Source organism: Medicago sativa, chromosome 8 (assembly GCF_051527215.1).
Source record: "Medicago sativa cultivar Bolivia chromosome 8, Bolivia_mono, whole genome shotgun sequence".
NCBI classification, from domain to species: Eukaryota; Viridiplantae; Streptophyta; class Magnoliopsida; order Fabales; family Fabaceae; genus Medicago; species Medicago sativa.
In genome coordinates this window covers 27754575-27781789 of record NC_140756.1, presented here as the reverse complement: position 1 = coordinate 27781789, position 27215 = coordinate 27754575, and the positions used below count along the sequence as shown (strand labels likewise).

Genomic DNA, 27215 nt, shown 5'->3' with positions numbered 1-27215 from the left:
GCTACTACTTCCCATGAAGTTTCTTCAAACACTTTCTTAGGGTTTGATGGTAGAGGCAACGCAGGTCATGAGTTGTTGGCGTTGTTGCAGAACAGTTAGCTGATTCCTTGTTTCTTGAGGATGAGCTTGATGATAAGAGTAGATTAATGCTTAAATCTTTGTTGATATACATGGATTTGTCAATCGTAGTTTGAGAATTAGGTTTTATAGTAGATTTCAATTTCATTCAACTATTTGCCTTTGAAGTACTTGTTATTTTTAATGTTAAATTGCAATTTTTTTTAGGAGAATATGCATTATTTTATTGAATTATATTAATCTTTTAAGAAATAATTAAATTCTATATAGATTAATTTGGGATTAAAGATTAAACCAATATGCCTGATGGTATTGGCTTGGGTCTTGGGAGTGTGCTCCTCCGCAAGGTCTCAGGTTCGATTCTCTCCGGTGCCAATTTGGGTGGACTATTTAGCTTCTTCAAAAAAAAAAAAAACCAATATGCCTGAAACAAATAGACATAGACATGCATAAATATCGAGATTTTGATTCTTCAATCCTTAAGCCAAATATCGAGATTTTGATTCTTCAATCCTTAAGCCAATAATTAATTTTTTGAAACAAACATCTTTTATCTTATGTTTTTTTCTCCTCTCACTTACTCGTCTTTTATCTCCCTTTTGTTTATGTGATTTTTCTCAAGTAAACAACAAAATTAGTTGCCAACTTTTTAAAGCATAACAAAATAGGTTCATGAGATTGTAAATATTTCAAAAAGATTCTATTTATGACTCTATTAAAGTGTGAAATTTGTCCCTAAATATAATCACTTATTATCAATTATGTCCCAATATTTTAAGAGTCAAGATCCTCTTCATTTATTAATTTCTCCGTTTCTTCAATTTGAAGAGATAAAAATAAGAAGTTTGAAAATAATTAATAGTAGTGGAACCCACTTAGTGGTAGGACCCACTATATACTTTTTTGTATCTATCTCTCACCAAATGACATTATCCATTTACTTTTAGCAAATGAAGATGATTTTAACTCATATTTGAATTGCTTATTATCCATTTGGTCCATTTTTTTTGAGAGATTTGGTCCATTTATTTAACCACTCACTATAAATTTAGCCCTAACTAAAAAAAAATAAAATTTAACCCTAACATTACTTTTAGAACAATTAGTATATGAGTACATTTAAACTTGGTCAATGACATTTTTGAAATACTTTTAAAAAAATAACATTTTTAAAATATTCATAATCTCATAGACCTATTTGAGGTCATCCTACAAAACGAGGAACAAATTAGTAATTTACTCAATTTTTCTCAAATTGGATACCAAGAAATTAGAGGGTTTAATGAAAAAAGATTGAAAACCTTGAGCAGAAGGACCACATATTAACAGCATCCTCTTCTATCATTGATTCACCGCATAACATTAACACACAAAAAATACGAAGCATGACAAAAAGAAGAAATCAGAGGGGGATGTCGAGAGTGTCATACAATATTACTACTTTATTGCTAGAACACTTGCCATTTTTCACCACAATTGCACCATAGGAAACAACCTTTTGTTATTCAAATTACAACCATAGGAAATATATCAGATTACAATGTTGAGGAGTGTGTATAGAGAAACTAAAGTAGAATAAACCTTCTATGTTTGAATTGTAGATTATTGAATCCCTTAACTCATGGGTCTATTTTACCAAATTGTAAATTGTTGAATTATGTCCAATCAACTCCTCTTTCTTAAGATATGGATGATGTGTTCTCCTACCCATTGCAAAATAAGTTTTGTCTCCGATGTTTATAGAGCATGATTGTCAAACTCGCGAGTCTATACGAGTTTGTGAGTCTAGAAGTAAAAAACGAGTAGACTCGCATATATAATCGTTTTTGTGGTAGATTCAGTAGACTCATATAGACTTGCGAGTCTAGGACGAGTTTACCGAGTCCATGAACTTTTTTTATAAAGCAATTTTTTGTTGAAAAAAGCTCAAAATATGGCATAAACTCCAAATCAAACAAAAAATGTGAATAGAAAAAACATAGAAATTTATAAACCTAGAAACGAAAGGTTACTTCTTTTGAAGATATTAATTTTGATGATGAGTGGATAACCGAAGATGCTAATGAAGAGACTGTTATGCAAATGCAAAATCATGACAATGTTGAGCAAGCTGATGTTAATGTTAACAATTTGAGCTGATGTTGTTACTAATGATGTGGAAAGTGGTGGTCGTGGTGGCAATGTTGATTTAAATAGAAGCTCAAAGAATCCAAGTTCAGTTAATGATGAAGGTGTTTCATCCGAGGCACAATTTGATGATGATGATGATAATGTTGACAATGATGGTCAAGATGCTGGTGAGAATGATGGTGACTATAATGATGACAATGGTGGTGATGATTTTGATGATGAGAAAGATTTAATTGGAGCTTTGGATATTTGAAGACATTGTCATATATGTTTTTATGTTTTTTTTTTCTTTATGTAGTTGCCAATTGGGAATGAACTAGAGTAGTGCTAGCAACACTCTCTTTTCAACACTCTCCCAAACACTCATTTCCTTATTGGTTTAGATCAAGATGGGTCTCACACTTTAGAAATGGGTTCCACTTAAAATAGTGGGACATACATTAATTTCCTCCAATAAGAAACTTTTATAATGTTTTCAAAAAATAAAAATAAATAAGAACATACATGTTTAACCCATGACTAGCATAAGGTCACACTCAAATAGTAACTTTAGAGCTCATATTTAAATAAGGTTTTCTGATCCGATCCGATAAAGCCTGAAGCCTATTATTATTTTTGCTGAAAGAACCTCTAATAAAATGTTTGATTTCTCACATTTCACAAGATTCAAATCCATTACTTCAATAAATAATAAATAAATTCAAATCCATTAAAATCAAGATACAAAATATACGAATTAAAAAAAACGGATAAGATAAGGATGATACTAAAAAAGCGCTCAAAAAAAGGAAGATACCAAAAATATAAAACTAACATCAACGAAATGCACTCCTAAAAACTTGACTCGATACAAAATTTTCTGTCTTATAAATACTAGTACCACCTTAGTTTTTCTCTCACAAACTTCACTTCCAAGTTTTTCCAATCATCTCCAGGGGCGGATCCAGACTTTAGATACATGTGGAGCTAAAATTTCAAATAAATAATAATACAAACAATTTTTTTTAATCAACAAATATTATTACCTCATTGTTTGATATAATACGTTACAATGAAAATCATCTCATATCCATTTGTTGAAAATGAGATAAAATGACATTATTGCTAATTGTTAATAGAGCATCTCTTAACCACTGATTACTCATTTTATTACATAGGTTACTCTTCACAACTTTCATAACTGAAAAAACACGTTCAACACTTGCAGTTGCTACCGTGCGTGTGTACTATATGTGTTTTATCTACTAAAAATAAAAAATAGGGAAAAGCATGTGGAGCTATAGTCCCATATAGCTCCAACCTGCATCCGCCCCTGATCATCTCTCCCCCCACTCACTCAAACCCTAAAACCACCTACTGTCACCTCACTCCTCTGCCATGAACGGCGGTGGATGCAACTTTCCTTTGCCGCAACCCAACGTCGGCGATTTCCTTCTATCTCTTCTTCAAAAACCTCGCAATCTTGAACCCTCCCAATCTCCAACCACTCAAGAATCTGCCACCATTGATCCCGCAATCGCCATGATGGGTCCTGCAATCCCAACGGACGGTCACGATCTTTCGAACTTTCACCCTGGTCATATTCAAGATCATCTTCCACCAACTAACGGTGTTTCTCTTGCTGAATATCTAAGAAGATTAGGGTTTCCAATTGAAAGCAACAACAACAACAATAGCAGTTTTGTTCAAGAACAACAACATGAATTGAAGTTGCAGTTTGGATATTTACCAACAGTTTCTTATGCTACTACTTCCCATGAAGTTTCTTCAAACACTTTCTTAGGGTTTGGTGAAAATAGAAATGGTAGTGGCAACGCAGGTCATGAGTTGTTGGCGTTGTTGCAGAATAGTTAGCTGATTCGTTGACCAGCTTCATAATAAGAGTAGATTGATGCTTAAATATTTGTTGATATACATGGATTTGTCGATCGTAGTTTGAGAATTATGTTTTATAATAGATTTCAATTTCATTCAACTATTTGCCTTTGAAGTACTTGTTAGTTTTTATGTTAAAAAGCAGTATTTTTTTTTCAGTGATGCTATATGTCCCGAAGCACACTGTCCCGAAAATGTCCCGAATTGCTTTCAGCCGTTGGATATCCTCTTTAGTTGAAAAACACATGCTGAAAAAAAAGGAAAGAAGTGATAGCAAGGCTAATTTAACAAAGTCATGAATATCTCGGGATAAAAAAATTCGGGATACTCATCATTACCCTTTTTTTTTAGGGGAATATGAATATGCAGCATTTTTTTATTGAATAATTAATCTTTTAAGAAATAATTAAATTCCATATAGATTAATTTGCGATTAAAGTTAAGCCAATAGATATGCCTAGGGGTGGGAACAGGCCAGGCCGGGCCTATGGCCTAGCCTATTTAAAGCCTAGCTCGGCCCAGCTCGTTTATTAACAAGGCCAGGCTCAAGCTTTTTATAAAGCCTATTTAATTAAATAGTCCAGGCTAAGGCTTACAAAAAAGCCTATTAAGCCCGTCGGGCCGGCCTATTAAGCTTTTTATGTATAATATATCTTCCATTATTGATATTGTTGAAGTTTTTTTCTCATAAACTCAAGCCTTCATATGATTGGTTATTTAGTAGTAGATATATTTGTGTGATTAGACCTTTGTAAGATTTCATTATTTAGTAGCACATATATTCATGTGCTTTAGGCCTTCGTAAATTTTGGCCTATTTAGTAGTAGGTTTACATGTGTTGCTAGACTTTAGTGTAAAATAGGCTTTTAAATAGGCTTTCGGGCTTCATCAGGCCTTTAAATAGGTCAGGCCAGGCCTCGAAATTGAGCCTATGACGGGTAATAGGCCAGACTCAGGCCTATAATTTTTGAAGTAGGCCAGGCTTAGGCCTTACAAAGCCCGGCCCGGCCTAGCCTATTTCCACCCTTAGATATGCCTGAAACAAATAGACATAAACATAGTCATGCATAAATATCAAGATTTTGATGATATTCTTCAATCGTTAATCAAGACATGGAAATCAATCTAACGGTTGTTGTGGATTCGTCGTTTTGGTCTCGTAATATTTATCTTTTTTCCTGCACCAAATAATGCAAAAACAGCACAGTTAATTAAGAGTGTTCAAACCTAACCACAGTAAAACAATAAACCGAACCAATTCAAACCGAAACCTTCAAAAACCACATTTGATTTGGATCATTTTCTTACTCAATCGTATGATTTGATTGAGTTTGTTGTTTTTATTTTACCAATAGAACCGAACCACAACTTAAGAAAAATACTAATTAAACACGTGTCACATAGACCAATACTCATATAAACTCAATAGAAACTTTTATAAAATGACACATTTTTTCTTTTGTTAAGTTTTTTTGTTGCTTTTTATTTTATAAATGTATTTATGTGTTACTTGAATTTTTATAGAATGATCAAATCTTAGTATTTTGTATTTTTGACATAATAGTATTACTTTTGTCTTTTTTAATTTGGTTTATGTTGTTGGAAACATTGTTAGATGAAAATAAAATTGTATAGTTGGCTGAAATTTAAAACACCGCTAGAAACATTGCTGCAAATATGTTGTGTTTTAGTTTTTTAACTTGATTTTAATGTTGAAAACAAAAAATTTTAGGGTTAAATACATTTTTGACCCCCTAGCTTTCAAAAAGTTGCAATTTAAGCCCTATTAAAAAAACTAACAAATGTGCTCCCCTATGTTTAGCTTCTTTTGCGAGAAGTCAATTTTGACTAGGCTAATAAATTGACCTTAAGAGAAACATCCTTATTCTATATTGCAATAGAGTGCTCAGCTGTCAAGATGTTAACTGACGACATCATGTAATAAGCACATGTAACTTTGTATTTTTAGGAAACATGCAACTGTCAAAACCACCTGTTAGGAATAGTAGACTGCAAGTGCGAACCAATATTTGTTAAAATATCACTACACTCCCTAACCTGCTCTTCTTCCCAAAGCTAACAATCGACGTCTTCACTTCCACGCTTCACCTTTCTTTACCCATCCAAGAGAATACATTTCAGCCACCGTTGCCATTTTATTAACATCTAAATAAAAAGGCGACTAAATTGACTCTTCAACACCACCCCATCAGTCCACTGATCCCACCAAAATAAAGTCTGTGAACCATCTCCTACCTCACACCCAATATTATCACCAAACCACCGACGTCGTACTCCCACACTGATCCCTTCTTTAACACAAATCAAATTAGCCCACCAAACTGAGTTTAGTCTTCCCTTATCCGCGAGACATCCTCCTAACTCGCCATATCTAGCTACAAAAACTTTGTACCACAAACTACTAGTCTTAACCTTCATCCTCCAGCACCATTTACAAACTAACGCCAAATTAATTTCGCTCATCCTCCGAATCCTCGATCCTCCTTTCGGCTTATATTAGAACAAATAATATCCCAATTTATCCATGAATTTTACGTAACACCCCCCCCCCCCCGCTAAAGGAATAATTTAAAATAGATAGATTCAATAAAGGAGATGATACCCGAGGGAGCCTTGAAGAAGGAAATAAAGTTGACCAAAAGAGAAGACAAGACATACTTTAAAAGAACCAAATGACCACCTAAAGAGAGGTTTCTACTCTTCTAACTCGTTAACCTTGATTTAATACGATCAAGCAAAGGACAAAAAAAAATTAACTTGCTAGAGTCACCATCAATTGGTAGTCCCAGATAAATAAAGGGACTGGCGGCCCATTTTACAATTTAGGACAGAAGCTGCCTCTATTAACCAAGAATCATGGATGTTAACCAACTAGCATACTTTTATGAATATTCACCTTAAGGTCCATTGACGCCTCAAAGAGGAAGAAGTGAAGATTTTAGAGCTCTAATATTAGCCCAACTTTTTACACCAACTAAAAGAGTATCATCAGCGAATTCGAGGTTAGTGATGGAAACCATATTAGAGTTGCCCATCTTATAGCCCGTAAAAAGACCAGCCTCCATTAGTGCATTCATCATAATATTTAGGTCTTCAGCATCAATTAAAAATAGAAAAGGTGAAAGTGGGTCACCTTGTCTCAAACCACACTCAAATTTGAATTCACCTGTTGGACACCCATTTACAAGATTGAAGCTGAAGCCGTACTAATGCATTCGATAATCCACTTTCTCCACAAGGTAGAAAAATTCATTTTTCTCATGACTGCATCAAGGTAGTACCAATCTGCTGAATCAAAGGGCTTCTAAAAATTAACCTTGAAAAGAAGCAAGTCTTTTTTCAACCGCCTAACATCTTCCACGACCTCATTGGCAATTAGAATAAACAATTATGAGAAAAAACTATAAAAAAAGTTAAATATGTTTTTTGTCCTTACAAAATCATCAGTTTTCAAGTTTAATCCCTATAAATTTTTAATTGTACTTTTAGTTCTCCATTGTAAGAAGGGTTAATTATGTTTCTAGTCCCTATAAAATAGCGACCTTGTAAGTTTAGTCCCTACTTAATTTTAATAGCATTTTTAGTCTCTAATTTTGTTTTTCTGCACTGAGTATTAGTCCCTACTCAATTCAAATTTGTTTAATTTATGCTTAAACTCTTAAATTTTTGAACAATTTTTTGCAGACATGTTTAGAACATTACTAAAAGTTCGTCCGCAAAAAATTATCGCAAAATTTGATTTCTACATCCAGATTTTATTACTTTTTATCTTTAACTTTTGTCGTTTTAAAAAATTCATATTTAATTCATTTCATGTCAGAAAATTCTAAATTTTAGTAAACGAACCTTTCATAGTGTTCTAATCTTGTCTCAAAAAAATCGTTCAAAAATTTAAGAGTTTAAGGATAATTAATCAAACTTTGTTTTAGCAGGGACTAAAATTATAAGTAATTTTTTTTTATAGGGACTAAAAATGCTATTAAAATTAAGTAGGGACTAAACTTACAAGGTCGCTATTTTATAGGGACTAGAAACATAATTAACCCTTTGTAAGAATAATCCATATTTTGAAAACTTATTGCAAAAAATGAATTTTTTTATTCCTCTAAAATAGTCCCTATAAGTATAAAATACAAATAAGGACTAAAAGTTAATAAAATAATTCAGACACTAAACATAAAGGTATATAATTTTATAAGTACTAGATACATATTTAACCTAAAAAAAACCCATTTCCAATAAAAAACAAACAATAGAAATAAAATCTGCAGTTCCTTTTTATTTTTTTGGTACAAAAATCTGCAGTTCCTTAATGCAGAAGTATTTTTCTAGCTATTTCAATCAAAGAAAACGTACTATTTGATATCTTTTGATGTCACCATGCTGCTAACCGTGCCTCCTAAAACAGAAAATGAAATCATCAAATATCTCTACTTTTCCTTTGAATCCCAAAATGAGTAAAGTGTTTTAGTGTCCCCCACGATTGTCCTTTGATTTTAGAGAGAAATTCAGGGACCTTAGATATTGGAATATTCTTCTAGCATAAAACTGATGCATGACACGTTCACGAATCTAACTTTAATCAGTTTTTCTTTTTTCGTACAACAATAATAATATCTTCTTTTCTTTTTTCATAGTAATTTTTTCTACTCAAATTTTATTTTTTTTAATAGCAATATTAAATTTTGATTACTCACACTTCAAGATTCAAATCCATTAACATTAACAAAGATAAACTCCTCAAATCTCGATTCGATCCAAATTCCAAATTAAATCACTTTCCTTTCTTATGTGCTAAGTCTTCAATTTCAATTTAAAGTTCTCTCTCTTCTCTCACTCAAACTCCAACAACAACAACAACAACAACACTCACTGCCACCTCATCATCGCCGCCATGAACGGCGGTGGTGGAAGTAACTTCCCTCCGCCACAACCCAACGGCGGCGATTATCTCCTCTCTCTTCTTCAAAAACCCCGCCCTAACCCTCACTCCTCCCAATCCTCAACTCCTCAACAATCTCCCATCATCGATCCCGCCGTTGCCAAGATGGGACCCACTATCCCAACCAACGGTCACGATCATCCCAATCATCACCCTCATCACCACCACCAGCATCATCTGCATCAGCATCAGCACCCTCATCTTCCACCATGGTCCCACACACCTTCTCCTCATGTATTCGGGTTAACCCATAACCCGTTTCCACTTCAACGGGTACCAGAAACTCCTTACTCCAACTTCACCAACGCTAACAGTGCTTCACTCACTGAAGGTCTAAGAAGATTAGGGTTTCCAATTCAAAGTAGCAACAACAACAACAGTTTCATTCAGCAGCAACAGCAGCATCAACATCAACAACAGGAATTGAAGTTACAGTTTGGTTCTTTACCAACAGTTTCTTATGCTGCTGCTACTTCCCATGATGGTTCTACCAATGGATTTGTTGATAGGAATAAAATTGAAAAAAGAGGGGTTATTGGTGAACAAATTAGGGTTCCACCACCACCTGGATTTGGGAATAAGGATGAATTGGGTGGTGGTAAGAATGTGAGAGGCAATGTGGGTCATGAATTGAAGCTACCTGATCAGCTTGATCATCCTGGTCCACCTTCTGGGAGTAATCTTCGTTCCGGTTATGATGATGTTGATGCCGTTGGAGAACAGTTAGCTGATTCGTTGTTGCTTGAGGATGAGATAGAGGAGAAGAGTGGTAACTCGATCAAACGTCGTGGTCCCAAGGAGAAGGTTAATGCTTAAATATTTATTGAGTTTATTGAGTTTATGGATTTGTCAATCATTTTTAGATGGACATTGCTAAACTTTACGAAATTTATGCCCACAAAACGCAAGAACGGAAACGTGGCGTACGTCCCATCTGTTACACAATTATTACTTTAAATAATAGTATTGTGTTTTGAAGGATTGTCTTTCGTAAAAACTAGCATTACTGTTTCTAAATTTGTCAATCATATTTGAGAATTAAGTTTTATACTGATTTTCAATTTCTTTAAACTATTTGGAGTTACTTGTTATTTGTCGATATTGTCAATGTCAATACTACGGTTATGTTTTTGTTTTAGGGTCTGTTTGGGAGGGAGTTTTAGGAGGGGGAGGGAAGAGTTTGTTTTTCTTTTCTAAATTAAGCAAGCTATGAAATGTTTCTTAAAATGTGTTTGAATTTGAATTGTTATATGTTACACATGCATCGAAATGATGTGTTACCACATCATTTAATGTGGTTGAAATAAATGAGTTCTCATACTCATTAATTGACATGTCGTCACATTATTGGATGTATGTGTTATATAACTTCACATTGCTGGTGTATAAAAATTAAACTCTTGTTATATGATTATATATCATGATATTTTTTCAATATTTTTAAAATCTGAAATATATAGTTTGTCAAAAAAAATAAAATCTCAAATATTTATTAAAATATAGACCTAGCTCCCCAAAATCCTCCTCCCACACAGACCCTTAGATGTCAATAATCAAATTATGAAGTTCATATGGTGTTTATTTATCTAACTTCTTATAAATGAAATGGAATCTTAAAGTATGAAGGTTACTTATAGCATTTATTACCAGGATGGTAGATCTTCAGACTCAAGAGGAAATCAATTGCTAAGTCAGCGGGCAAGAACATTTAAAAGACAAATGATGTGCCGCAGGGACATAGATAGTTTTAGTGTTCCTTTCCTTTCAATATATGAGTCTCTAATACCACCAGAAGAAGAAAAACTGAAGCAGAATCAATTGTTAGGGTTATTGGAGAAGTTAGTTTGCAAGGAGTGGCCAATGGCTCGGCTTTATCTCTATGGATCATGTGCTAGTTCATTTGGTGTTTCTAAAAGTGACATTGATGTTTGCCTTGCTATACAAGACGCTGATGTGGACAAGTCTAAGATTATAATGAAATTGGCTGATATTTTGCAATCAGATAACCTGCAGAATGTTCAGGTGAGATCATTTCTATTCCCTCTTAAATTGCTTTCATATATATATTTTTGGTTTGCATTTATTTTCATATATACTTTTACTTGGATGCTGGAAGAATAATCTCTATTTGGTAGGCATTTATTATTCCACTGCCTTGTTTGGGTTTTTGTTAGCATGGTAGTTAAATCACGGTCTTACTTGTACCCTTTTTTAGTTTTATGACGGTTACTACCCCTAGCAATCTTAATCATGCTATGAAACTCGTTTTGGTGTGATTGTGTGGGATCATAGGCTAAGCTAGTAGAATCAATGGGATCATGCGATATACCTAGATGAAATATCTGGTTTTTAGCTTCACCCAAAAACCCTTTAAGCTAGTAGAATCAATGGGATCATGCGATCTACCTAGTTGAAATATCTGATTTTTAGCTTCACCCAAAACCCTGTTTGAGACCTGATTTCTTCAACTATGCAATACATCCCAACATCTTGTGGGCATTCTCTTTCTATCAAAGCATCAGCTCAACCATTCTTGTGGACTGGCGTCTCCCATCTCCTCTGGTGGTGATTTGTTTGTTCAAGTCCTTCAAATTATTTTTGCGGGTTCATGTACTTCGGTTTTGCTAGTTCAACATTCATCTGGTTTGAGTTCTCTGTTTAGTTTGAGTTATCTGCTACAAATTGATTTGCTGGTGCTTGGTTTCTCTGCTTCTGTATTATTTGCAGTTTCCAATTCTTTGGTACTGTTCATTTGAAGGCTGTCCCCTGTTTCTGTTTGCTGCACCGAATTTGTCTCCGAAAGGGGAAGGTCAAAAATGACTTACAGGTTATGATCTTTTGAGTTCCCTATTGATCTCAAGTAATTTCTCGATTTTAGTCATCTTGTTTGTTATTATCCGTTGTTCACTAAGTTTGCAATCTTCCTTTAACTATGTTCCTACATCTGGGATATAATATTCCAATGGTAAAATCAATTACTTTGCTATTCGAAGTAAGGAAAAGTTGATAACTTCAGATGCTGCAGAAGGTTGAAGATGGCAAAGGTGTGCAGGTTTGAAGAGTGTTTTCTTCCTGTTTTGCATAGAAGAAGAAATTTATTCGCTGAAAATCACGATATAGAATTTTTTAAAAAATAAAATAAAATAAGATTTGGAAGAATTAGAGTCATGGATAGGAAAAAAGATAAAATGTAAAGGGGTTGTTGGATGAAGAACTCTCTGAACTGCCTCTATCCTACCTCTCTATTTATATAAATACTGGAGGCTCATTATGAAGAACAAGCATTTATTGTCAAGCTCCATTGAATGACATACATCAACCAACTGATTACCACTGACTTTAGTTTATCAAAAATAAAAAATTACCATTGACTTTAGGGCCTGCATATCATTAAAATTTCACATGACCTTCCTAAAGTGGAGAATAAGATATGAATAATACTGAATGTAGCGAGAAAAGGCATTGCGAATGCCTCGCGATTTTCTTTCATTGGTTAGTCAACCCCCAAGACCCCATGTATTCCATAAACGGATGGTATGAGCTTTCACTTTCTTTAAAAATTGAACACGTCCGCATTCGCTGAATTTCATGAAGGAATACTTCGCAATGAATAGCAGTGCTCATAAGATATAATTGGAGAAGAAACTAGAAGATTACAAGAATCGTGGACACGATAAAAGAACATCCTGGAAATGAAGCTTGCCAACCTCTCTGCATACGCAATGAGGATATCCCTCTAACTCTGATGTATTCATTGTCTGTATTATTAAACCCTAGAAGACCACTTAATTTTGTATTTCTGTAGAAAAAACTATGGTAAAAATTGTCCTCTAGGAATCCGGTTTCTCTCCAAACAGAGTTCTTTTTGAAGGGAATATGGTATTATCATAATAGTTCTTTTTGGAAAAAAGTATAGGACATAGTGTGGTGTTTGTTTTTGCAGTATTCAATAGTTTATAGTGCGTGGCTTACATATAAAGGGTTGACCTCAGGAGTAGCACATAAGCTATTTCCCCACTGTTTAATGATTGCGACTGGTTTTCTCTATACCCTTTCTGTTACTTCCTGTTATTCTTTGAGTTTTTCCCTCTTTTTTTTTTTTTTTCTCTCTTCCATTTCTATTCATTTATTTGGTTATATATTTTGTCTGTTTTTCAGCCTTGAAAACTGAAAAGTAAAAACTGAAGCCTTTAAAATTGTTATCGTGTCCATCTATTATATACAGTGGATTATTATCTTTACACAGTGTATCCTTCATCTGATGATTGCTTTCTTTTCTAATTGTTTATTGTTCATTTGTCTGAATGAATGTTTATTTGTTCATTTCTGTCTGGAGGAATGTTTATTATTTTGCTAAACTTAGTTGTAGACTATTGTTGTTAAATGGTTTGTGCGCAATCCTAACAAATAGACACCTGTTGTGATATGTGCCTTTTCTTTTGGCTAGATGTTTAAACGCCTAGGGTGCCTCTATGAATAAGAAACAACTTAAATATGAATTAAATAAAAGAAACAGATAAAGATAAGGACAAAAGGAATGAAAAACGATAGGACGACCTTCAATAATTATTTTCATATATGCAAGAAAGAACGTGAAAAAGAATATTAGGATAGAAATGCAGTGGCATATGAAGAGTAGATAATTATTATCAGTCATTTGAAACCCATAAAATAAATGAAATGAAAGTGAAAAAAAAAAAAAATGGAAGATGATTAATAATAAATTGGGAATCTGAAATGAAGTACTAATGACTGACTTTTGATTTTTTATTGGTGGAAGTTTACTGCTTCTAGGCTATTCATAGAGATATTCATTTGAATTAATTAAATTGAAATGGAAATTTCTTCAGAATCTTTACTTTGAGATTGTTTACAGGCATTGACACGAGCAAGGGTTCCTATTGTAAAGCTCATGGATCCAGTTACAGGAATCTCTTGTGATATATGCATCAACAATCTTCTGGCTGTTGTAAATACAAAGCTTCTTCGAGATTATGCTAACATTGATCCAAGGTTACGGCAGCTGGCTTTTATCATTAAACATTGGGCGAAGTCAAGAGGAGTCAATGAAACTTACCATGGGACCTTATCTAGCTATGCGTAAGTTCTCTTCTAATGCTACTTGTATCGATTTTTTTTTTTGTTTGTAAAATGATGGACATGATTGAAGTGCGCATGAATGTGGTATACATTGTTACGTTGTAAAAGTAACCAGTGCAATTCTAATTTCAGGTATGTTTTGATGTGCATTCATTTTTTACAACAACGACGACCTGCTATCCTTCCATGTTTACAGGTGTGTAAATATTATAACCTTTCCACTGCCTCATTATTTGTGCTACGTATGTTTTAGAAGTATCCTTCATTTTGATCTGACCACCAACTATTGTTTCATTTCATTATAGAAAGTGAAAATCAAATTAACTAATTTTGTTGAGCTTCTTTTCATTTAGCACTTCTAATTTTGTGTTATATTAATCCCTAGAATTGTTTTTGAAAAGAACTTTTTAGTCATAGGATCAACTCTAAGGAAATCACTTACTACAACTATATATGAATCATGTATGCATGTAGGATTTGGAAATGGTAAAGTTTTAGCTCTTAGTTTTATATTTGGTGAAAGCTTTCATACTTACTACTGGCATGGGTAATATGACAATAATAGCATCTATGCAATACTTTTAAGCAAGCTAGGTTAATTCTTCCTCATTAATCATTTCACTTGAATAGTTTTTGTGCATAACGTACCTAACTCTGTAATGTAAATACATGAATGTATTGATTAAATGCTATTTCCTTGTATAGGGGATGAATCCAACATACTCTGTTAGGGTGGACAATGTTGATTGTGCGTTCTTTGACCAAGTTGAAAAACTTGGTCATTTTGGACGACATAACAAAGACACCATTGCTCATCTTGTGTGGGGCTTTTTTTATTATTGGGCATACTGTCATGATTATGCAAATTCCGTTATATCTGTACGCACAGGAAGCACAATCAGGTAAGAGAATTTAGTATTTATCATTTTTTATAATCACAACTCTCTCAACTTCCATTAGTTATTATTGGTTTTTTCTTATTGTTGTAGATGTCGGTTTTGTAACATGACTGGGTTTATAAGTTATCTACTGACCTGTTTAATTAAGTTCTTTTTTTATAGCGTAAGCACTTACCATGCACTCTTTGTAACAAAATATAAACAAAAAAGTATATGTATTTGACTCAAATTTGGACCAAATACATGTACTATTTTGCTTATATTTTGGTATGGAGGGAGTAATTGCTTATGTATAAACTATTTCTATAACAAAAGGTAAAATAAAGTCACACCGTTTCCATAAACTATCCTGGAGAGCTTTTGGAAATAAGCCATAAGCTGAAATAATTTATGGACATGTTATTATCCGAGCTTTCTCAAACAGCCTCACAAATGTCTAATGCCAGTAGATAAGTTAAAAAAGTCAATTTTAAAACTTAATTGCTAAGCTTCTTTAAAACTAACATATCTAACATTGTTGATAAATACTTTTCATTTTATTTAATATGCTCCTTTTGGTGTAGCAAGCGAGATAAGGATTGGACAAGAAGGATTGGTAATGATCGCCACTTGATATGTATAGAGGATCCTTTTGAAACATCTCATGATTTGGGTCGAGTGGTAGATAAACGCAGCATCAAAGTTCTCAGGGAAGAGTTTGAACGTGCTGCGGATATTATGCAGTACGATCCAAATCCATGTATTAAACTTTTTGAGCCTTATGTTTGTAATAGTAATTGACAAGTTGTTTTGAACCTAGACCTATAGATGAGTTACTTTGGCTTGTAAAGTTTCTTTTGCCCTACATTTGATATTAATTAACCTCATCTATGTTGATATGTGTATTTATCATGACCGTTTTAAGTTGCATTTCAATGTAAAGAACTGTTGGTGTTGATCTTTTATTTGAAAGCAATAATTTTATTGTACTGAACAAGAGTCTGAGTTACCAGTCATAAGATATGATTTTTGAAAATTGCCGTTGACACATTGCATAAGGCTGTGTCACACATGTAAAAGACGGTTTTGCCTCCTTGGCAGTTAACTGTCGAGGAATTCAAAATCCGTCTGCAGTTAACTGTCGAGGAAAACCTCGGTAGTTAACTGCCGAGAAAAACATTAATGCAGACAGCAGGTTTTGCATAAATGCTAAGCATTTCCAAGCCATTTAAAGGCCAGTTTTACCTGTAATTAAACCAGAGCATTTCCAAAGGCAATTCAAATCATACAACATTGAAACTCGGTCATAAACAAGAAAAATACAATATCTTTTACAATTGTCCATAATTAAGTCAAACCGACATTTGGTTCAAACTACACAAAAGTTTGAAATTCATCAAAACGGAACATAATGTCCATAATCAAACAACACATTACAACTCATTACACATCATTAAATTAAATCCCTACTTACATTCATTACAATTGCATATGGAACGAACATACATATATAATACATTATTTTCCACCATATTCTGAAACATAAATCCGACGTCGCTATCGTCTTTAATAAGTCAATGCATATAGCTTGCCGTTTTCCATGCGTATTCATCTCTATCTTCTCCTAGGTCTATGCATGTCATTTGGCCGAACAAGTGAAGTGTATATTGATTTTCACCAAGATGCTCAAAATAAGTGTTAAGTTGTGCCTTCAAATCATTAAGAGAGTCCGTCGACGTTATCATAACCTTAATCGTCTTTTTAAACGCAGAGTACCTAACACGCCCTTCAATTTTTGCAACCTCAGACATGTTTCACTTCACAAAAGCTTTAAGAAAAGAATCATAGATTAGAACAAATTTAAATGGAATGTAATAACGAATAAATCAAATGCGTAAACATTAATAAGCTATAAATAAGTATTGCACTAGTTTCAAGTAAATAAAAGTCATATTATCATATATATCAATATAAATTACATAATGTTACTTATATATTGGCCACAAAAAATTGACGTTACAATTTCGACCCCAAAATATACGTCGGTGTAATTTCTACCAAAAAAAAGGACTAACACCGACAAAAAAATCACTCGTTAAAGGGCAAGTGATTGGAGAAGATCAAGTGACATAGAATCTTCCTCATCTTCCGCAATAACTTCAAATTGTTGCTTTGGTTTTTCGGGAGCTTCCAACAAAATAGGCGCCGCTTTGTTCGACTCCTTTTGTGGTTTCGGCGGTTTGTTTCCACTTTCAATAGCCATGAGCTTTCGGAACAAGTCATGTTGATCCAAATACTCATCTTCCCAAGTTACCGCATCTTGTTTCTTGTGATTGTGCCACTCCGTAGATGATGGAGGTAGTGGACAACCATTCTTCAAGTAAATAAGCACAAAATGATTCGGAATTACCCCAAGGCACATGATGGGAGTTTTTTGCTTACCCGACGGTGGTGGCCCTCTTAGTGGGAAAAAAGATTCCGAGTTACCAACTTCAAGATTTGTCAACACGACCACACACCTTTTGTAAACATTAGCAACAATGTGTCCCATGTTCGGAAAAGTCAACCACTTATCAATAAGATGTGCACAACTTTTTGTATTTGCGGGAGGATGTAAGCCATTTAAAATGTAGTTATAACGATCCTCACCCGCAAATACTTCAACATAATCATCTCTATGATCTTTCAATTCTTGAATAAGATGTGTATGAATCATGCGATGATTTTGTTCGGTAAAGCCCATGAACTCGGCTATAGCCCGGAATCCACAATGTCCATCGCCAATAACATCCACCACTTTTTCGATAAATGGAAGCATGAAGCGTGGCATATAATCAATAGGCCTCATAACCGGGATAGCCTTAGGCTTTGGATACCGAGAAGGTGGTGGAAGTGGGGAAATTGGTGCTTTACCAAGACGAGCACCTTTTTTCCTTTTATATGATGATGTTGTTGGTGATGGCGACGGTTGACTTTCCGGATTTTGGGAATCAACAACCTCCCAAGAAGAAGGGATCCGACTAGTCGATGTAATTTTTCCTTTAGACCTCACAATGTCCACTTTTTTCTTGGCTCCATTGGTTGTTGCTTTTTGTGGTGGTGGAGACATCATGGTGGTTTCAGGAAATGCCAATTGCCGCAATGCCTCTTTGACTTCAAGCTTCATTTGGAAAGGGAGTTTCTTGAGACGTTCTACAATACCCTTCAACTCATCATCGACAGAAAAACCAACTTCATTACTTTCTTCGCCCATGCGTAACCTTTGCCAATGGTGGTGTATCTCATCCAATAAAATTGGCTTTTGTTCACGGAGTTTAGTAGCAATTTCGCATGCACATGGTAGGCCGTATGATGTCCTTTGAACACAACCACAAATTTCCTTGTCCATGCACAACGTTTCCCTATAACGTGACTCTTAGATAACAATGTTGTCCAAAGCATATCTAGACACATGACCACCTAAGCCGGAGTACAAAGTGACATCTTTGAATCTATGTTCCAACACGGTAACGCTCTGACCAAAGGTTGTTTGTATCGCAGTGAATTGAAGCAACAACATGTCATGTATTTTCTCCCAACAAGTACCCAAATCTTCCACACTATTGTCCAAATATTTCTTCACCAAAGCATGAGCCGATTCTACCCTATTGATGGATCTACAACCAAGATGCAACACACGGTCTGTCCATGCCCTCACTATTTTCTCCTTCACTTCATTCAAGGTGGTCATGGCATAGGCTAGGAAAGGTGGGAAATCACTACAATCATCTTGGAACTCCACTAATGCATTTGCATATAACTCTTGAGTGGGCGATTCAACCATAGCTTTCCATGCCCTCATGATCTTCTTGACAACATCGCGATTACTCACCTCTTTCCCATCCTTTTTTCCCAAAGGATATTTACAATCTAAGACACACCTTTGTTTAACATTTGCTTGCACATGAAAGTAACAATTCATTGCATAACTTTCCGGGAAAACAATTCCAACCGCTTTCATCAAAGACTCATCCCTGTCGGTAACAATCACCTTAGGCATATTCATCTTTGACGTAAGAAGTTTACGCAACATTTTTAAAACCCAAACAAAGTTTTCCTCTTTCTCATGCATCAAGAATCCAAACCCAACCGAATATGTCAAATCTGTCGAAGTTACCCCAACTACCTCAAACATTGGCATCTTATACATGTTGGTTTTGTAGGTGGAGTCCATAACCAAAACCGTTGGAAAATTGTTAAACAACTTAACGGATGTTGGATGAGCCCAAAAGATATCTTCGATTGTAGTACTTTCACTATGTGTTCTTGAGTAATAAGTATAGTTGTGCTCTTCCAACTTCGAGATTAGATATTGCAACGGCTTCTTGTCACCTCTATTTGCCTTCCATATTTTTTGACGTTCATTGTACACTTGCTTCACATTTGTCATACAATGTGGTCTTTTGTTCTTCAAGTGTATCAAAATATTTCTTGGAAGCATCTTGCTCTTGGTCAAGTCACGTACAATCTTCTTGTCGTCCTCCTTTAATCTACCGGCAAGAATGTGTCCTTCTAAAGCCGGCTCCATCGCATGGTTGTGAACTCCATTAAGAATGTTCAATCCCCATTCCTTTGTTTGCGTACTTTGATATCCACTAATCATGAACAAGCACCCGCATTTTCTTGAGCCCGTTGTCGCATGCTTCGGTTTTTTTTAGGCACTTTGTGAGCTCCACTCCTTTCACACACTAGGCACAACATTGGATGGATCAAGCTTGATCTTTGTGTAAAAATTGTAAATCCCGCCTTATTTGCTTGACAACGTACCCGCCCAAGCAATTCTTCTCTATCTTGAAACTTAACGTCGTCCGAAAAAAACCTAGCCGTGTCAACTTCGTGGGCTTGAAGTGGGAGGACACCGGGGCTAACATATTTAGAAGCTTCAACATGGACGGAAGCTCCATCAATATTTGGTTTGGCTTCAACCTTAGGCGGTTTAACATCTCCGGAAATTTGGACAAAATTTCATTTTGTCTCTCCTGGAACATCTTCCGCGTTCTAGACCATTACTATAATTAAACAACACAAAAATATGAATTAACAACTAACTAATGCATAAACATAAATGCCATAATGAACTAAAACAAAAAAAACAAAGAAAAAAACAAAGAAAAAAAACAATTGAAAAAATGGCAGTAGCTGCCTTTTTTTCGTTGTGGAAATTTTTCCCAAGTATTCCTCGATAGGTAACTACCGAGGTATTCCTCGGTAGTAAGCTACCGAGGTTTTCCTCGGCCCCATGACAGGGTTCTACGTAACTGACGTAGAAACCCATTACATAACCAAAAAATCAACCGAAAAAAATGCAAAATACCTGTTTTTTTTACGTCAAAAAAGTAGGTTGATACATCCTATGCTTGATGCTTGAATCATTTTGGAGCAAGATTTGATTAAAAAAAATTTAGGATTTAGGGGGGATTGGATGAAGTTTGTGGAAGTTGATGAGAAAATAGTGTGTAGGGGGAGCAGGTGACTGTTTCATCTGATAAAACATATTTTCTCGGCAGTTAACTACCGAGTAAATCCTCGACAGTTAACTGCAGCCGGATTTTGAATTCCTCGGCAGGTAACTGCCGAGGGGGTAAAACTGTCTTTTACATGTGTGCCACAACCTTATGCAATGTGTCAACAACAATTTTCATGATTTTTTTTTCTTCTAATTCCACTATTAGAAACAATATAAGTGAAATCTTTGTTTGATTTGAGGTATACTTTATAAAGAAAATGATAACCAATTACTCCCTCCGGTCCTAAATATAAGCAAATTTGACATTTTAGATTCATTCAATTAATGATGTATGTGGTCCATAATATGAACCACATACATCATTAATTGAATGAACCTAAAAAGTTAAATTTGCTTATATTTAGGACCGGAGGGAGTACTTTAAAATAAGTATACAATTAAGTGCAATAGAAAAGTTGAAAGATAGTTAGTATCCAATTTAACACTAGTTAGTATATGGATTTTTTTTTTTTTTGACAATTTAAAACATGTTTGTCAGTGATTTAAAGAAGAATCACAAGATGATAACTGGTAAAAATTAAGAAAGGAAAGGATTAACAAATTATTTCTAACTATAATAACAAATTTTTTTTTGGATAAAATATGCTTTTGGTCCCTGCAAATATAGCGAGTTTAGGTTTTGGTCCCTGGTAAATTTTTCTGTTTGAAATCGGTCATTGCAAAAAAATTTGTTTTTTAAAATGGTTCCTGGCCCCATTTAAGCTGCAAGGTGGCACACTGATGCATATGTGGCATATGCTGACTATGCATAAGTTGCCACGTGACATCTGACGTGGCAATTAAAAACTTTTAAAATTAAAAAACAGATTTTTTAATTTAAAAAATTGATTTTCTGAAATTAAAATTAAAAAACTTTAATTTAATTAAATAGAGAAGATGGATAATTGTAACTAGGATCTTAGATTTTCCCCCAATTCTTCTTGTCTTCTCCATCGCTTTCCCTCGTGATTCTCCATCCTTGAAATCTTCTCTTCATCGTTTTCTTTCATTAAAAATCATCACAAATCATCAAAAACTACTCTCTTCTCACTCAAATCTCAATTTTTCACAACACAAAAAAGAAAGAAAATCACAACCAGCAACACTTCATTCAGATCTGTGAGAACCTTTTCTCTGGTTCTGTTAATGGAGTTGTTGTTAAAATTTGAAAGAATAAGAGAGGCTAAAGCATTGGCTTTTCAGTAGAAACAAAAAAATCCCATCTGTAAATCTGAACATGAATTTGATGTCAGTGAAGACCAGGAACTTGCTGTTGAATGAAGAAAAGATGAAGGAGAGATCTATGAAATCAACAAATTAATTAACAGATATGAAGGAGAGATTCCTTCCAAAAATAAATGTTTTTTTTTTTAATTTCATAAATATTTTTTCTGATTTATTAAAATTATTTTTAAATAGTAAAAATAAAATAATTGCCATCTGGATGCCACGTATATGTGTTTGCACGGTCAGCAACTGCCACCTAATCAAGATTGTGCCAAATTAGCAAGAAAGTAGGCTCAGGGACCATTTTAAAAAACAAAATTTTTTGCAAGGACCAATTTCAAATTTTTTTTTTTACCAGGGACCAAAACCCAAATATCCTATATTTGCAGGGATCAAAAGCATATTTTAGCCTTTTTTTTAGGGATAATAATAACAATATTATAAAGTGAAATGTTGTCAAGTCTCCTGAGAGAATTTTGGAGCCACAAAAGTTGTAACGGATTTTCTATTCTATTCTGTTTTTTTTTTTTTGAAAAAATGATCTCAGACATTTTTTTAAGGAGAAAAAAAATGATCTTAGACATCTTATATATAAAAGTTCTTAAGTTTCAATAATAAAAAAAAAATTCTCAAGTCTCCAATGATACGAGTAAGTCAAACATTCAAATTTATGTGTTCTCCAGAGATACAATCATTAATATATAAAGTCATTACTCTATCACCACAAAACGTCGACTTAGGAGGCAATTGTTTCGAACATGGCATGGGTCTAACCCTTCATCATCCTGTGGCCCACTTTCACATGGATCCAATCCAAATCGACTGATCCCCCAACTTTAGATTATCATTGATTCATAACATCTCAATGTCTCCCAACGATTATCGAATTCAGATATTGTAGGACACGTGCATAACTCTTTTATCACTCTCGAAGAGATTTTCTTCGGCGCCGTACATCCCTTTGCAACAATGCACAACACACATCCTTACCTCCCCCTCCCTACACCCCCTTAATATCGCTCACCTTTTGCTCTCTTAATAACTTAAGTTACCACCCCTGACATCCAAACTCGACGAAACACTATCAGTCTTATAAGATAGTAAAATGATAGGCTTTGGATATGTAAATTTCAGGTTCAATTTCCACAGGTGGCCTTAAATAATGGTAAATATAAATTTGTTTGTAAGCGCTCTTTGAATTCTAGTGTTTCTCTGACCATGTCAAACAATATTCAAATTTCGACCAAGAGACTACTTTCATAAAGAAAATATATGGAAAAATAAAATAAATTTAACTCCTTTAAAAACTCCTCACTCTGTCTCACAATATGTGTCATCTTTACTATTTTTCTTTGTCTCAAATTATTTATCACTTTTATAATACAAATACAACATTTATTATTATTTTTCATTAACATATTTTTATTTATTACATTTCAATCATCTAACTATTACAGTAACTATAATTAATAAGAGTGTTTTAATAAAGTAAACATATTTTATTATTAAAATCAACCTTACTAATCATTTTCTCAATAACAGTATAAAACTCGGAGACATTTATCATATTCATATTATATAATAGGCTAAATAGCAGTTTTGACCCCTATGTTTAGAGAAGTTGCGATTTTGGCCCCCTAACTAAAATAATTCGATTTTGGCCCCCTATGTTTTGCCCCCTTTGCACTTTTGGCCCCCTAAGCTAATTTTGACCAAGTCAACGCTGACGTGGCACCACGTGTGTAATTTTTTTATTTTTTATTTAATTAAAAAATTTTAAAAAATATTTTTTATTTTTTAATTAAATAATAAAAAAAGTATTTTTTAATTAAAAAATTTTTAAAAAGTATTTTTTTATTTTTTTAAAAACCCTAAACCCTAAAAAAATTTACACACGTAGCGCCACGTCAGCATTGACTTGGTCAAAATTGGCCTATGGGGCCAAAAGTGCAAAGGGGGCAAAACATAGGGGGCCAAAATCGAATTATTTTAGTTAGGGGGCCAAAATTGCAACTTGTTGAAACATAGGGGGCCAAAACTGCTATTAAGCCAATATAAGGAATGTTAGATGCATTTATAGTATCTATCTACCTCATCCTTTCACTCTCTACAATGGCCGATGAAACAAAGAATCTCCCAAAAGTATTCTTTCACGGTCCACCCGAATTCCCCGGATACCTCCAACCCAATCCTTCTCACAACTTCCATATCATAAACCCATCTTCTCTTCCCTCTCTCCACCAATTCATATCCACCAACCCTCACAATGCTTCCTCCATTTCCGCCATTCTCTGTATGGGTCTATACCCTCTCAACGCCGAAATTCTCCACCTTCTCCCTTGCCTCCGTTTCATCATGACCTCCAGTGCCGGAACTAATCACATTGATCTCGACGAGTGTCGGCGACGGGGAATCCAGGTTGCCAATGCTGGAAATATTTTTTCGGAGGATGTTGCTGATATGGCTGTGGCTTTGTTGGTTGATGTTGGTAGGAAAATTTCAGCGGCGGATCGGTTCTTGAGAAGACAGCTTCAGCCGCCTGCATCTTGGGATTTTCCACTTGGTTCTAAGGTCTGCAATTTTATATAATGTTGTTTCACATGATTCTGTTTCTTTTTTTCTTTTCAAATTGTTTAGTCCATGTATTTGTTGTTCAAATGCATACAACCTCCATTGGACAAAAAGTAGCGGATAGTCGATAACCTAGCGAATAGTGAATAAGTGATAAGTTAAGAGAAACGATATTCGTACAACCATTTTGTCTCATACTCACATGATGTTAGAAAAACAAGGTTTGTCATCAAAGTTGTCTTTTCAAATGGATGTACATGTATCACTACTCTAAATTAATGATAAACTGAATGATGGACTGATAGATAATAAATTTGATTCGTAGTGTTTGATAAAATTAACGGTTCTATTAATTCAGAAATATATATATTTTTTCTAATAAAACTAGCTGACAAATATGATATGACATTAGTGTGTTTTTAATTAATATTTAATATTTTGAAAGTTAAGATAACTATGGTAAAATTCTTGAAAAAAAAAAAAAATAGTAAGTTATAAGCTTAAACTCTATAAATTAGTAAAAAAACACTAAGCTTGCAAGAAAAAATTGTTACTAAACATATCTATTTTAGTCAAATGAGTTTATAAACTATAAACCATCTTCTATGACCTTGAAATTACCAACCAAATCTTATAGCCATTTTTGATAATCTACTTTAAGTTAAGCTAAGCTTATATTTATTCTCTGGAGCTTTTTTTTTTTCTACTTTAAGTCATGTTTAAGCTATAGCTTATATTTATTCTCTGAAACATTTTTTCTTTTTCTTTCTAGTAACCTAGTAGTTAGAAATTCACCTTTTTAAATATATTTTACAATATCTCTACCAACTTGAGCTAAGCTCTTGGAGACTTATTCTCGGGGAAAAACATATTTTGATAGGGAGAAACATATTTAACCTTACCTTTAAAATGCCACTAGTATGAAAATAGACATGTGAATTTAACTTTCTTTCATTCTAGCTGTAGTATTTGAAGACATTTGATAATAAACATGTTACTGGTGTTTCAGATATCAGGAAAAAAGATTGGAATTGTTGGTCTGGGAAGAATTGGCTTAGAAGTTGCAAAGAGGCTTGAAACATTCGGTTGCATGATATCATACAACTCTCGGAACAAAAAACCATTAGTTTCGTACCCTTACTATTCCACTGTGTTAGAGCTTGCAACAAACACCAGTGTACTCATTCTCTGTTGTGATTTAAACGACCAAACGAGGCACATTGTCAACACAGAAGTCATGTTGGCATTAGGAAAAGGCGGAATCATAGTGAATGTTGGAAGAGGTGCTCTCATTGATGAAAAGGAACTGTTGAAGTGTTTGATTGAAAATGAGATTGGAGGTGCTGGTTTGGATGTGTTTGAGAATGAACCTGATGTTCCTAAAGAGTTCTTTTCATTGGATAACGTTGTCCTTTCACCTCATGCAGCTGTCTTAACTTCAGAGTCACATATGGGTATCTGCCAACTTGTGGAACAAAATTTGATAGCATTCTTTTCAAATAAACCTCTGATCACTCCAGTTATATAGTTGATTGAATTGTTTCTTCCCCGTTTTATTTGGCTTTCTCAAAAATAAGTTTGAGAAGACATGATATGATATGTACAATAAGTGGTAAAATGCAATTTAGCTAGTTTCTGCTTTTTTTACCCTGCTGAGTAAATGTTCTAGTTGGATGGAAGGTATACATGATGGTGTTATGTGCTGATTTTTGTCACATTCAAATTGTAGATTGAGTATCAATTTTGTAAAGTTCAAGTTCCTTATCAGCTATATTGAGTAAGTGATTGACTAAGATGTGAGTGACAAAGTATTCAAATCGACAAAATAACTAGGAAAATGCAGATTAATTGACATAATTTAGAAGAACCTTTAGAAGAAGTTCATCAACAACCACCAGAATCTGCTGAAGCAATGAAGGCTGGTCCATGAACATCCGAAGGATTATCCCGTGAAGTCTTTGAAGAAATGGTGAGAAAAATCAGATGTTTTCGAAGAATTCATGGCCGTATCAAATCAAAAGCAAGACGAGATTGACAACAAACTGGATTTGATAATGAAAATGACGAAGGCTTTCGTAGAAAAATCTTAGTTGCATATGTTGTTTTCACATGTGGGATGTGGCGTAACATCGAATAATTTTAGGTTATTTATTTTTCTTTCTTCCCTTTTCTGTGTCTCTATCTGTTTCAAAAATATTTTTACAGGTAAAATGTTCTTTTCTTAAATGATTTTTTGACTATGATGGTCTTTATTTTCAATTTTTTATCTTCTGATTGCAAAAGGGGTGAAATGGAAAAATAGAGGAAGTGAATTGATGAATAATGTCTTGCCAACACTTTGAATAGAGCTAATGCATTTGCATATTATTTTCATGATCTAATTTTTTTGAAAGATTATATCATCTTGTTTTCATGATATAATATGTTGTATTAACATTCTCAAGCATCATCTTATTATATCTATCGGTGGCAATCCCTATTTATACTACTTTAGTAACGCATAAGATGTTATAATTTGAATGCTTCAATGCTTGGATGCCAAAACAATCGGTGGCAATCCCTATTTATACTACTTTAGTAACGCTACACATTACAAAATATAAAGATCTAAAAGTAGTGACAGATCCAAGATTTTTTAGTAGTGGGGCGGTATACGTACAAATTTTTACCATGAAACATATATAATATTTTCTTTATGAAAGCATAAAATATACATTGTAAACATTAATTAATTTTCTCATTTTAAATATATCTTTCAACTACTAAAAAATAGAGGAAGTGATGCGAAATCGCATGAGAGATGAATGAAATTAATGTTTTCGATATTTAAAATATCGATAAATACATA

General features: G+C 34.0%; 2 protein-coding genes across 2 annotated transcripts; both read left to right on the top strand.

Moving 5' to 3' along the window:
* The first annotated feature begins 8799 nt into the window (after nt 1–8799).
* LOC146898066 (Nucleotidyltransferase family protein) lies at nt 8800–15989 on the top strand. The gene is made up of 6 exons (XM_085737981.1): nt 8800–9850; nt 10697–11068; nt 13923–14146; nt 14279–14342; nt 14852–15048; nt 15609–15989. The coding sequence occupies exons 1-6, from the start codon at nt 8999–9001 to the stop codon at nt 15823–15825; spliced, it is 1926 nt and encodes a 641-aa protein (XP_085594107.1). The 5' UTR covers nt 8800–8998; the 3' UTR covers nt 15826–15989.
* Nucleotides 15990–23898: 7909 nt separating this feature from the next.
* LOC146898065 (glyoxylate/hydroxypyruvate reductase HPR3-like) lies at nt 23899–26160 on the top strand. The gene is made up of 2 exons (XM_085737878.1): nt 23899–24367; nt 25377–26160. The coding sequence occupies exons 1-2, from the start codon at nt 23909–23911 to the stop codon at nt 25893–25895; spliced, it is 978 nt and encodes a 325-aa protein (XP_085594004.1). The 5' UTR covers nt 23899–23908; the 3' UTR covers nt 25896–26160.
* The last annotated feature ends 1055 nt before the right edge of the window (nt 26161–27215 follow it).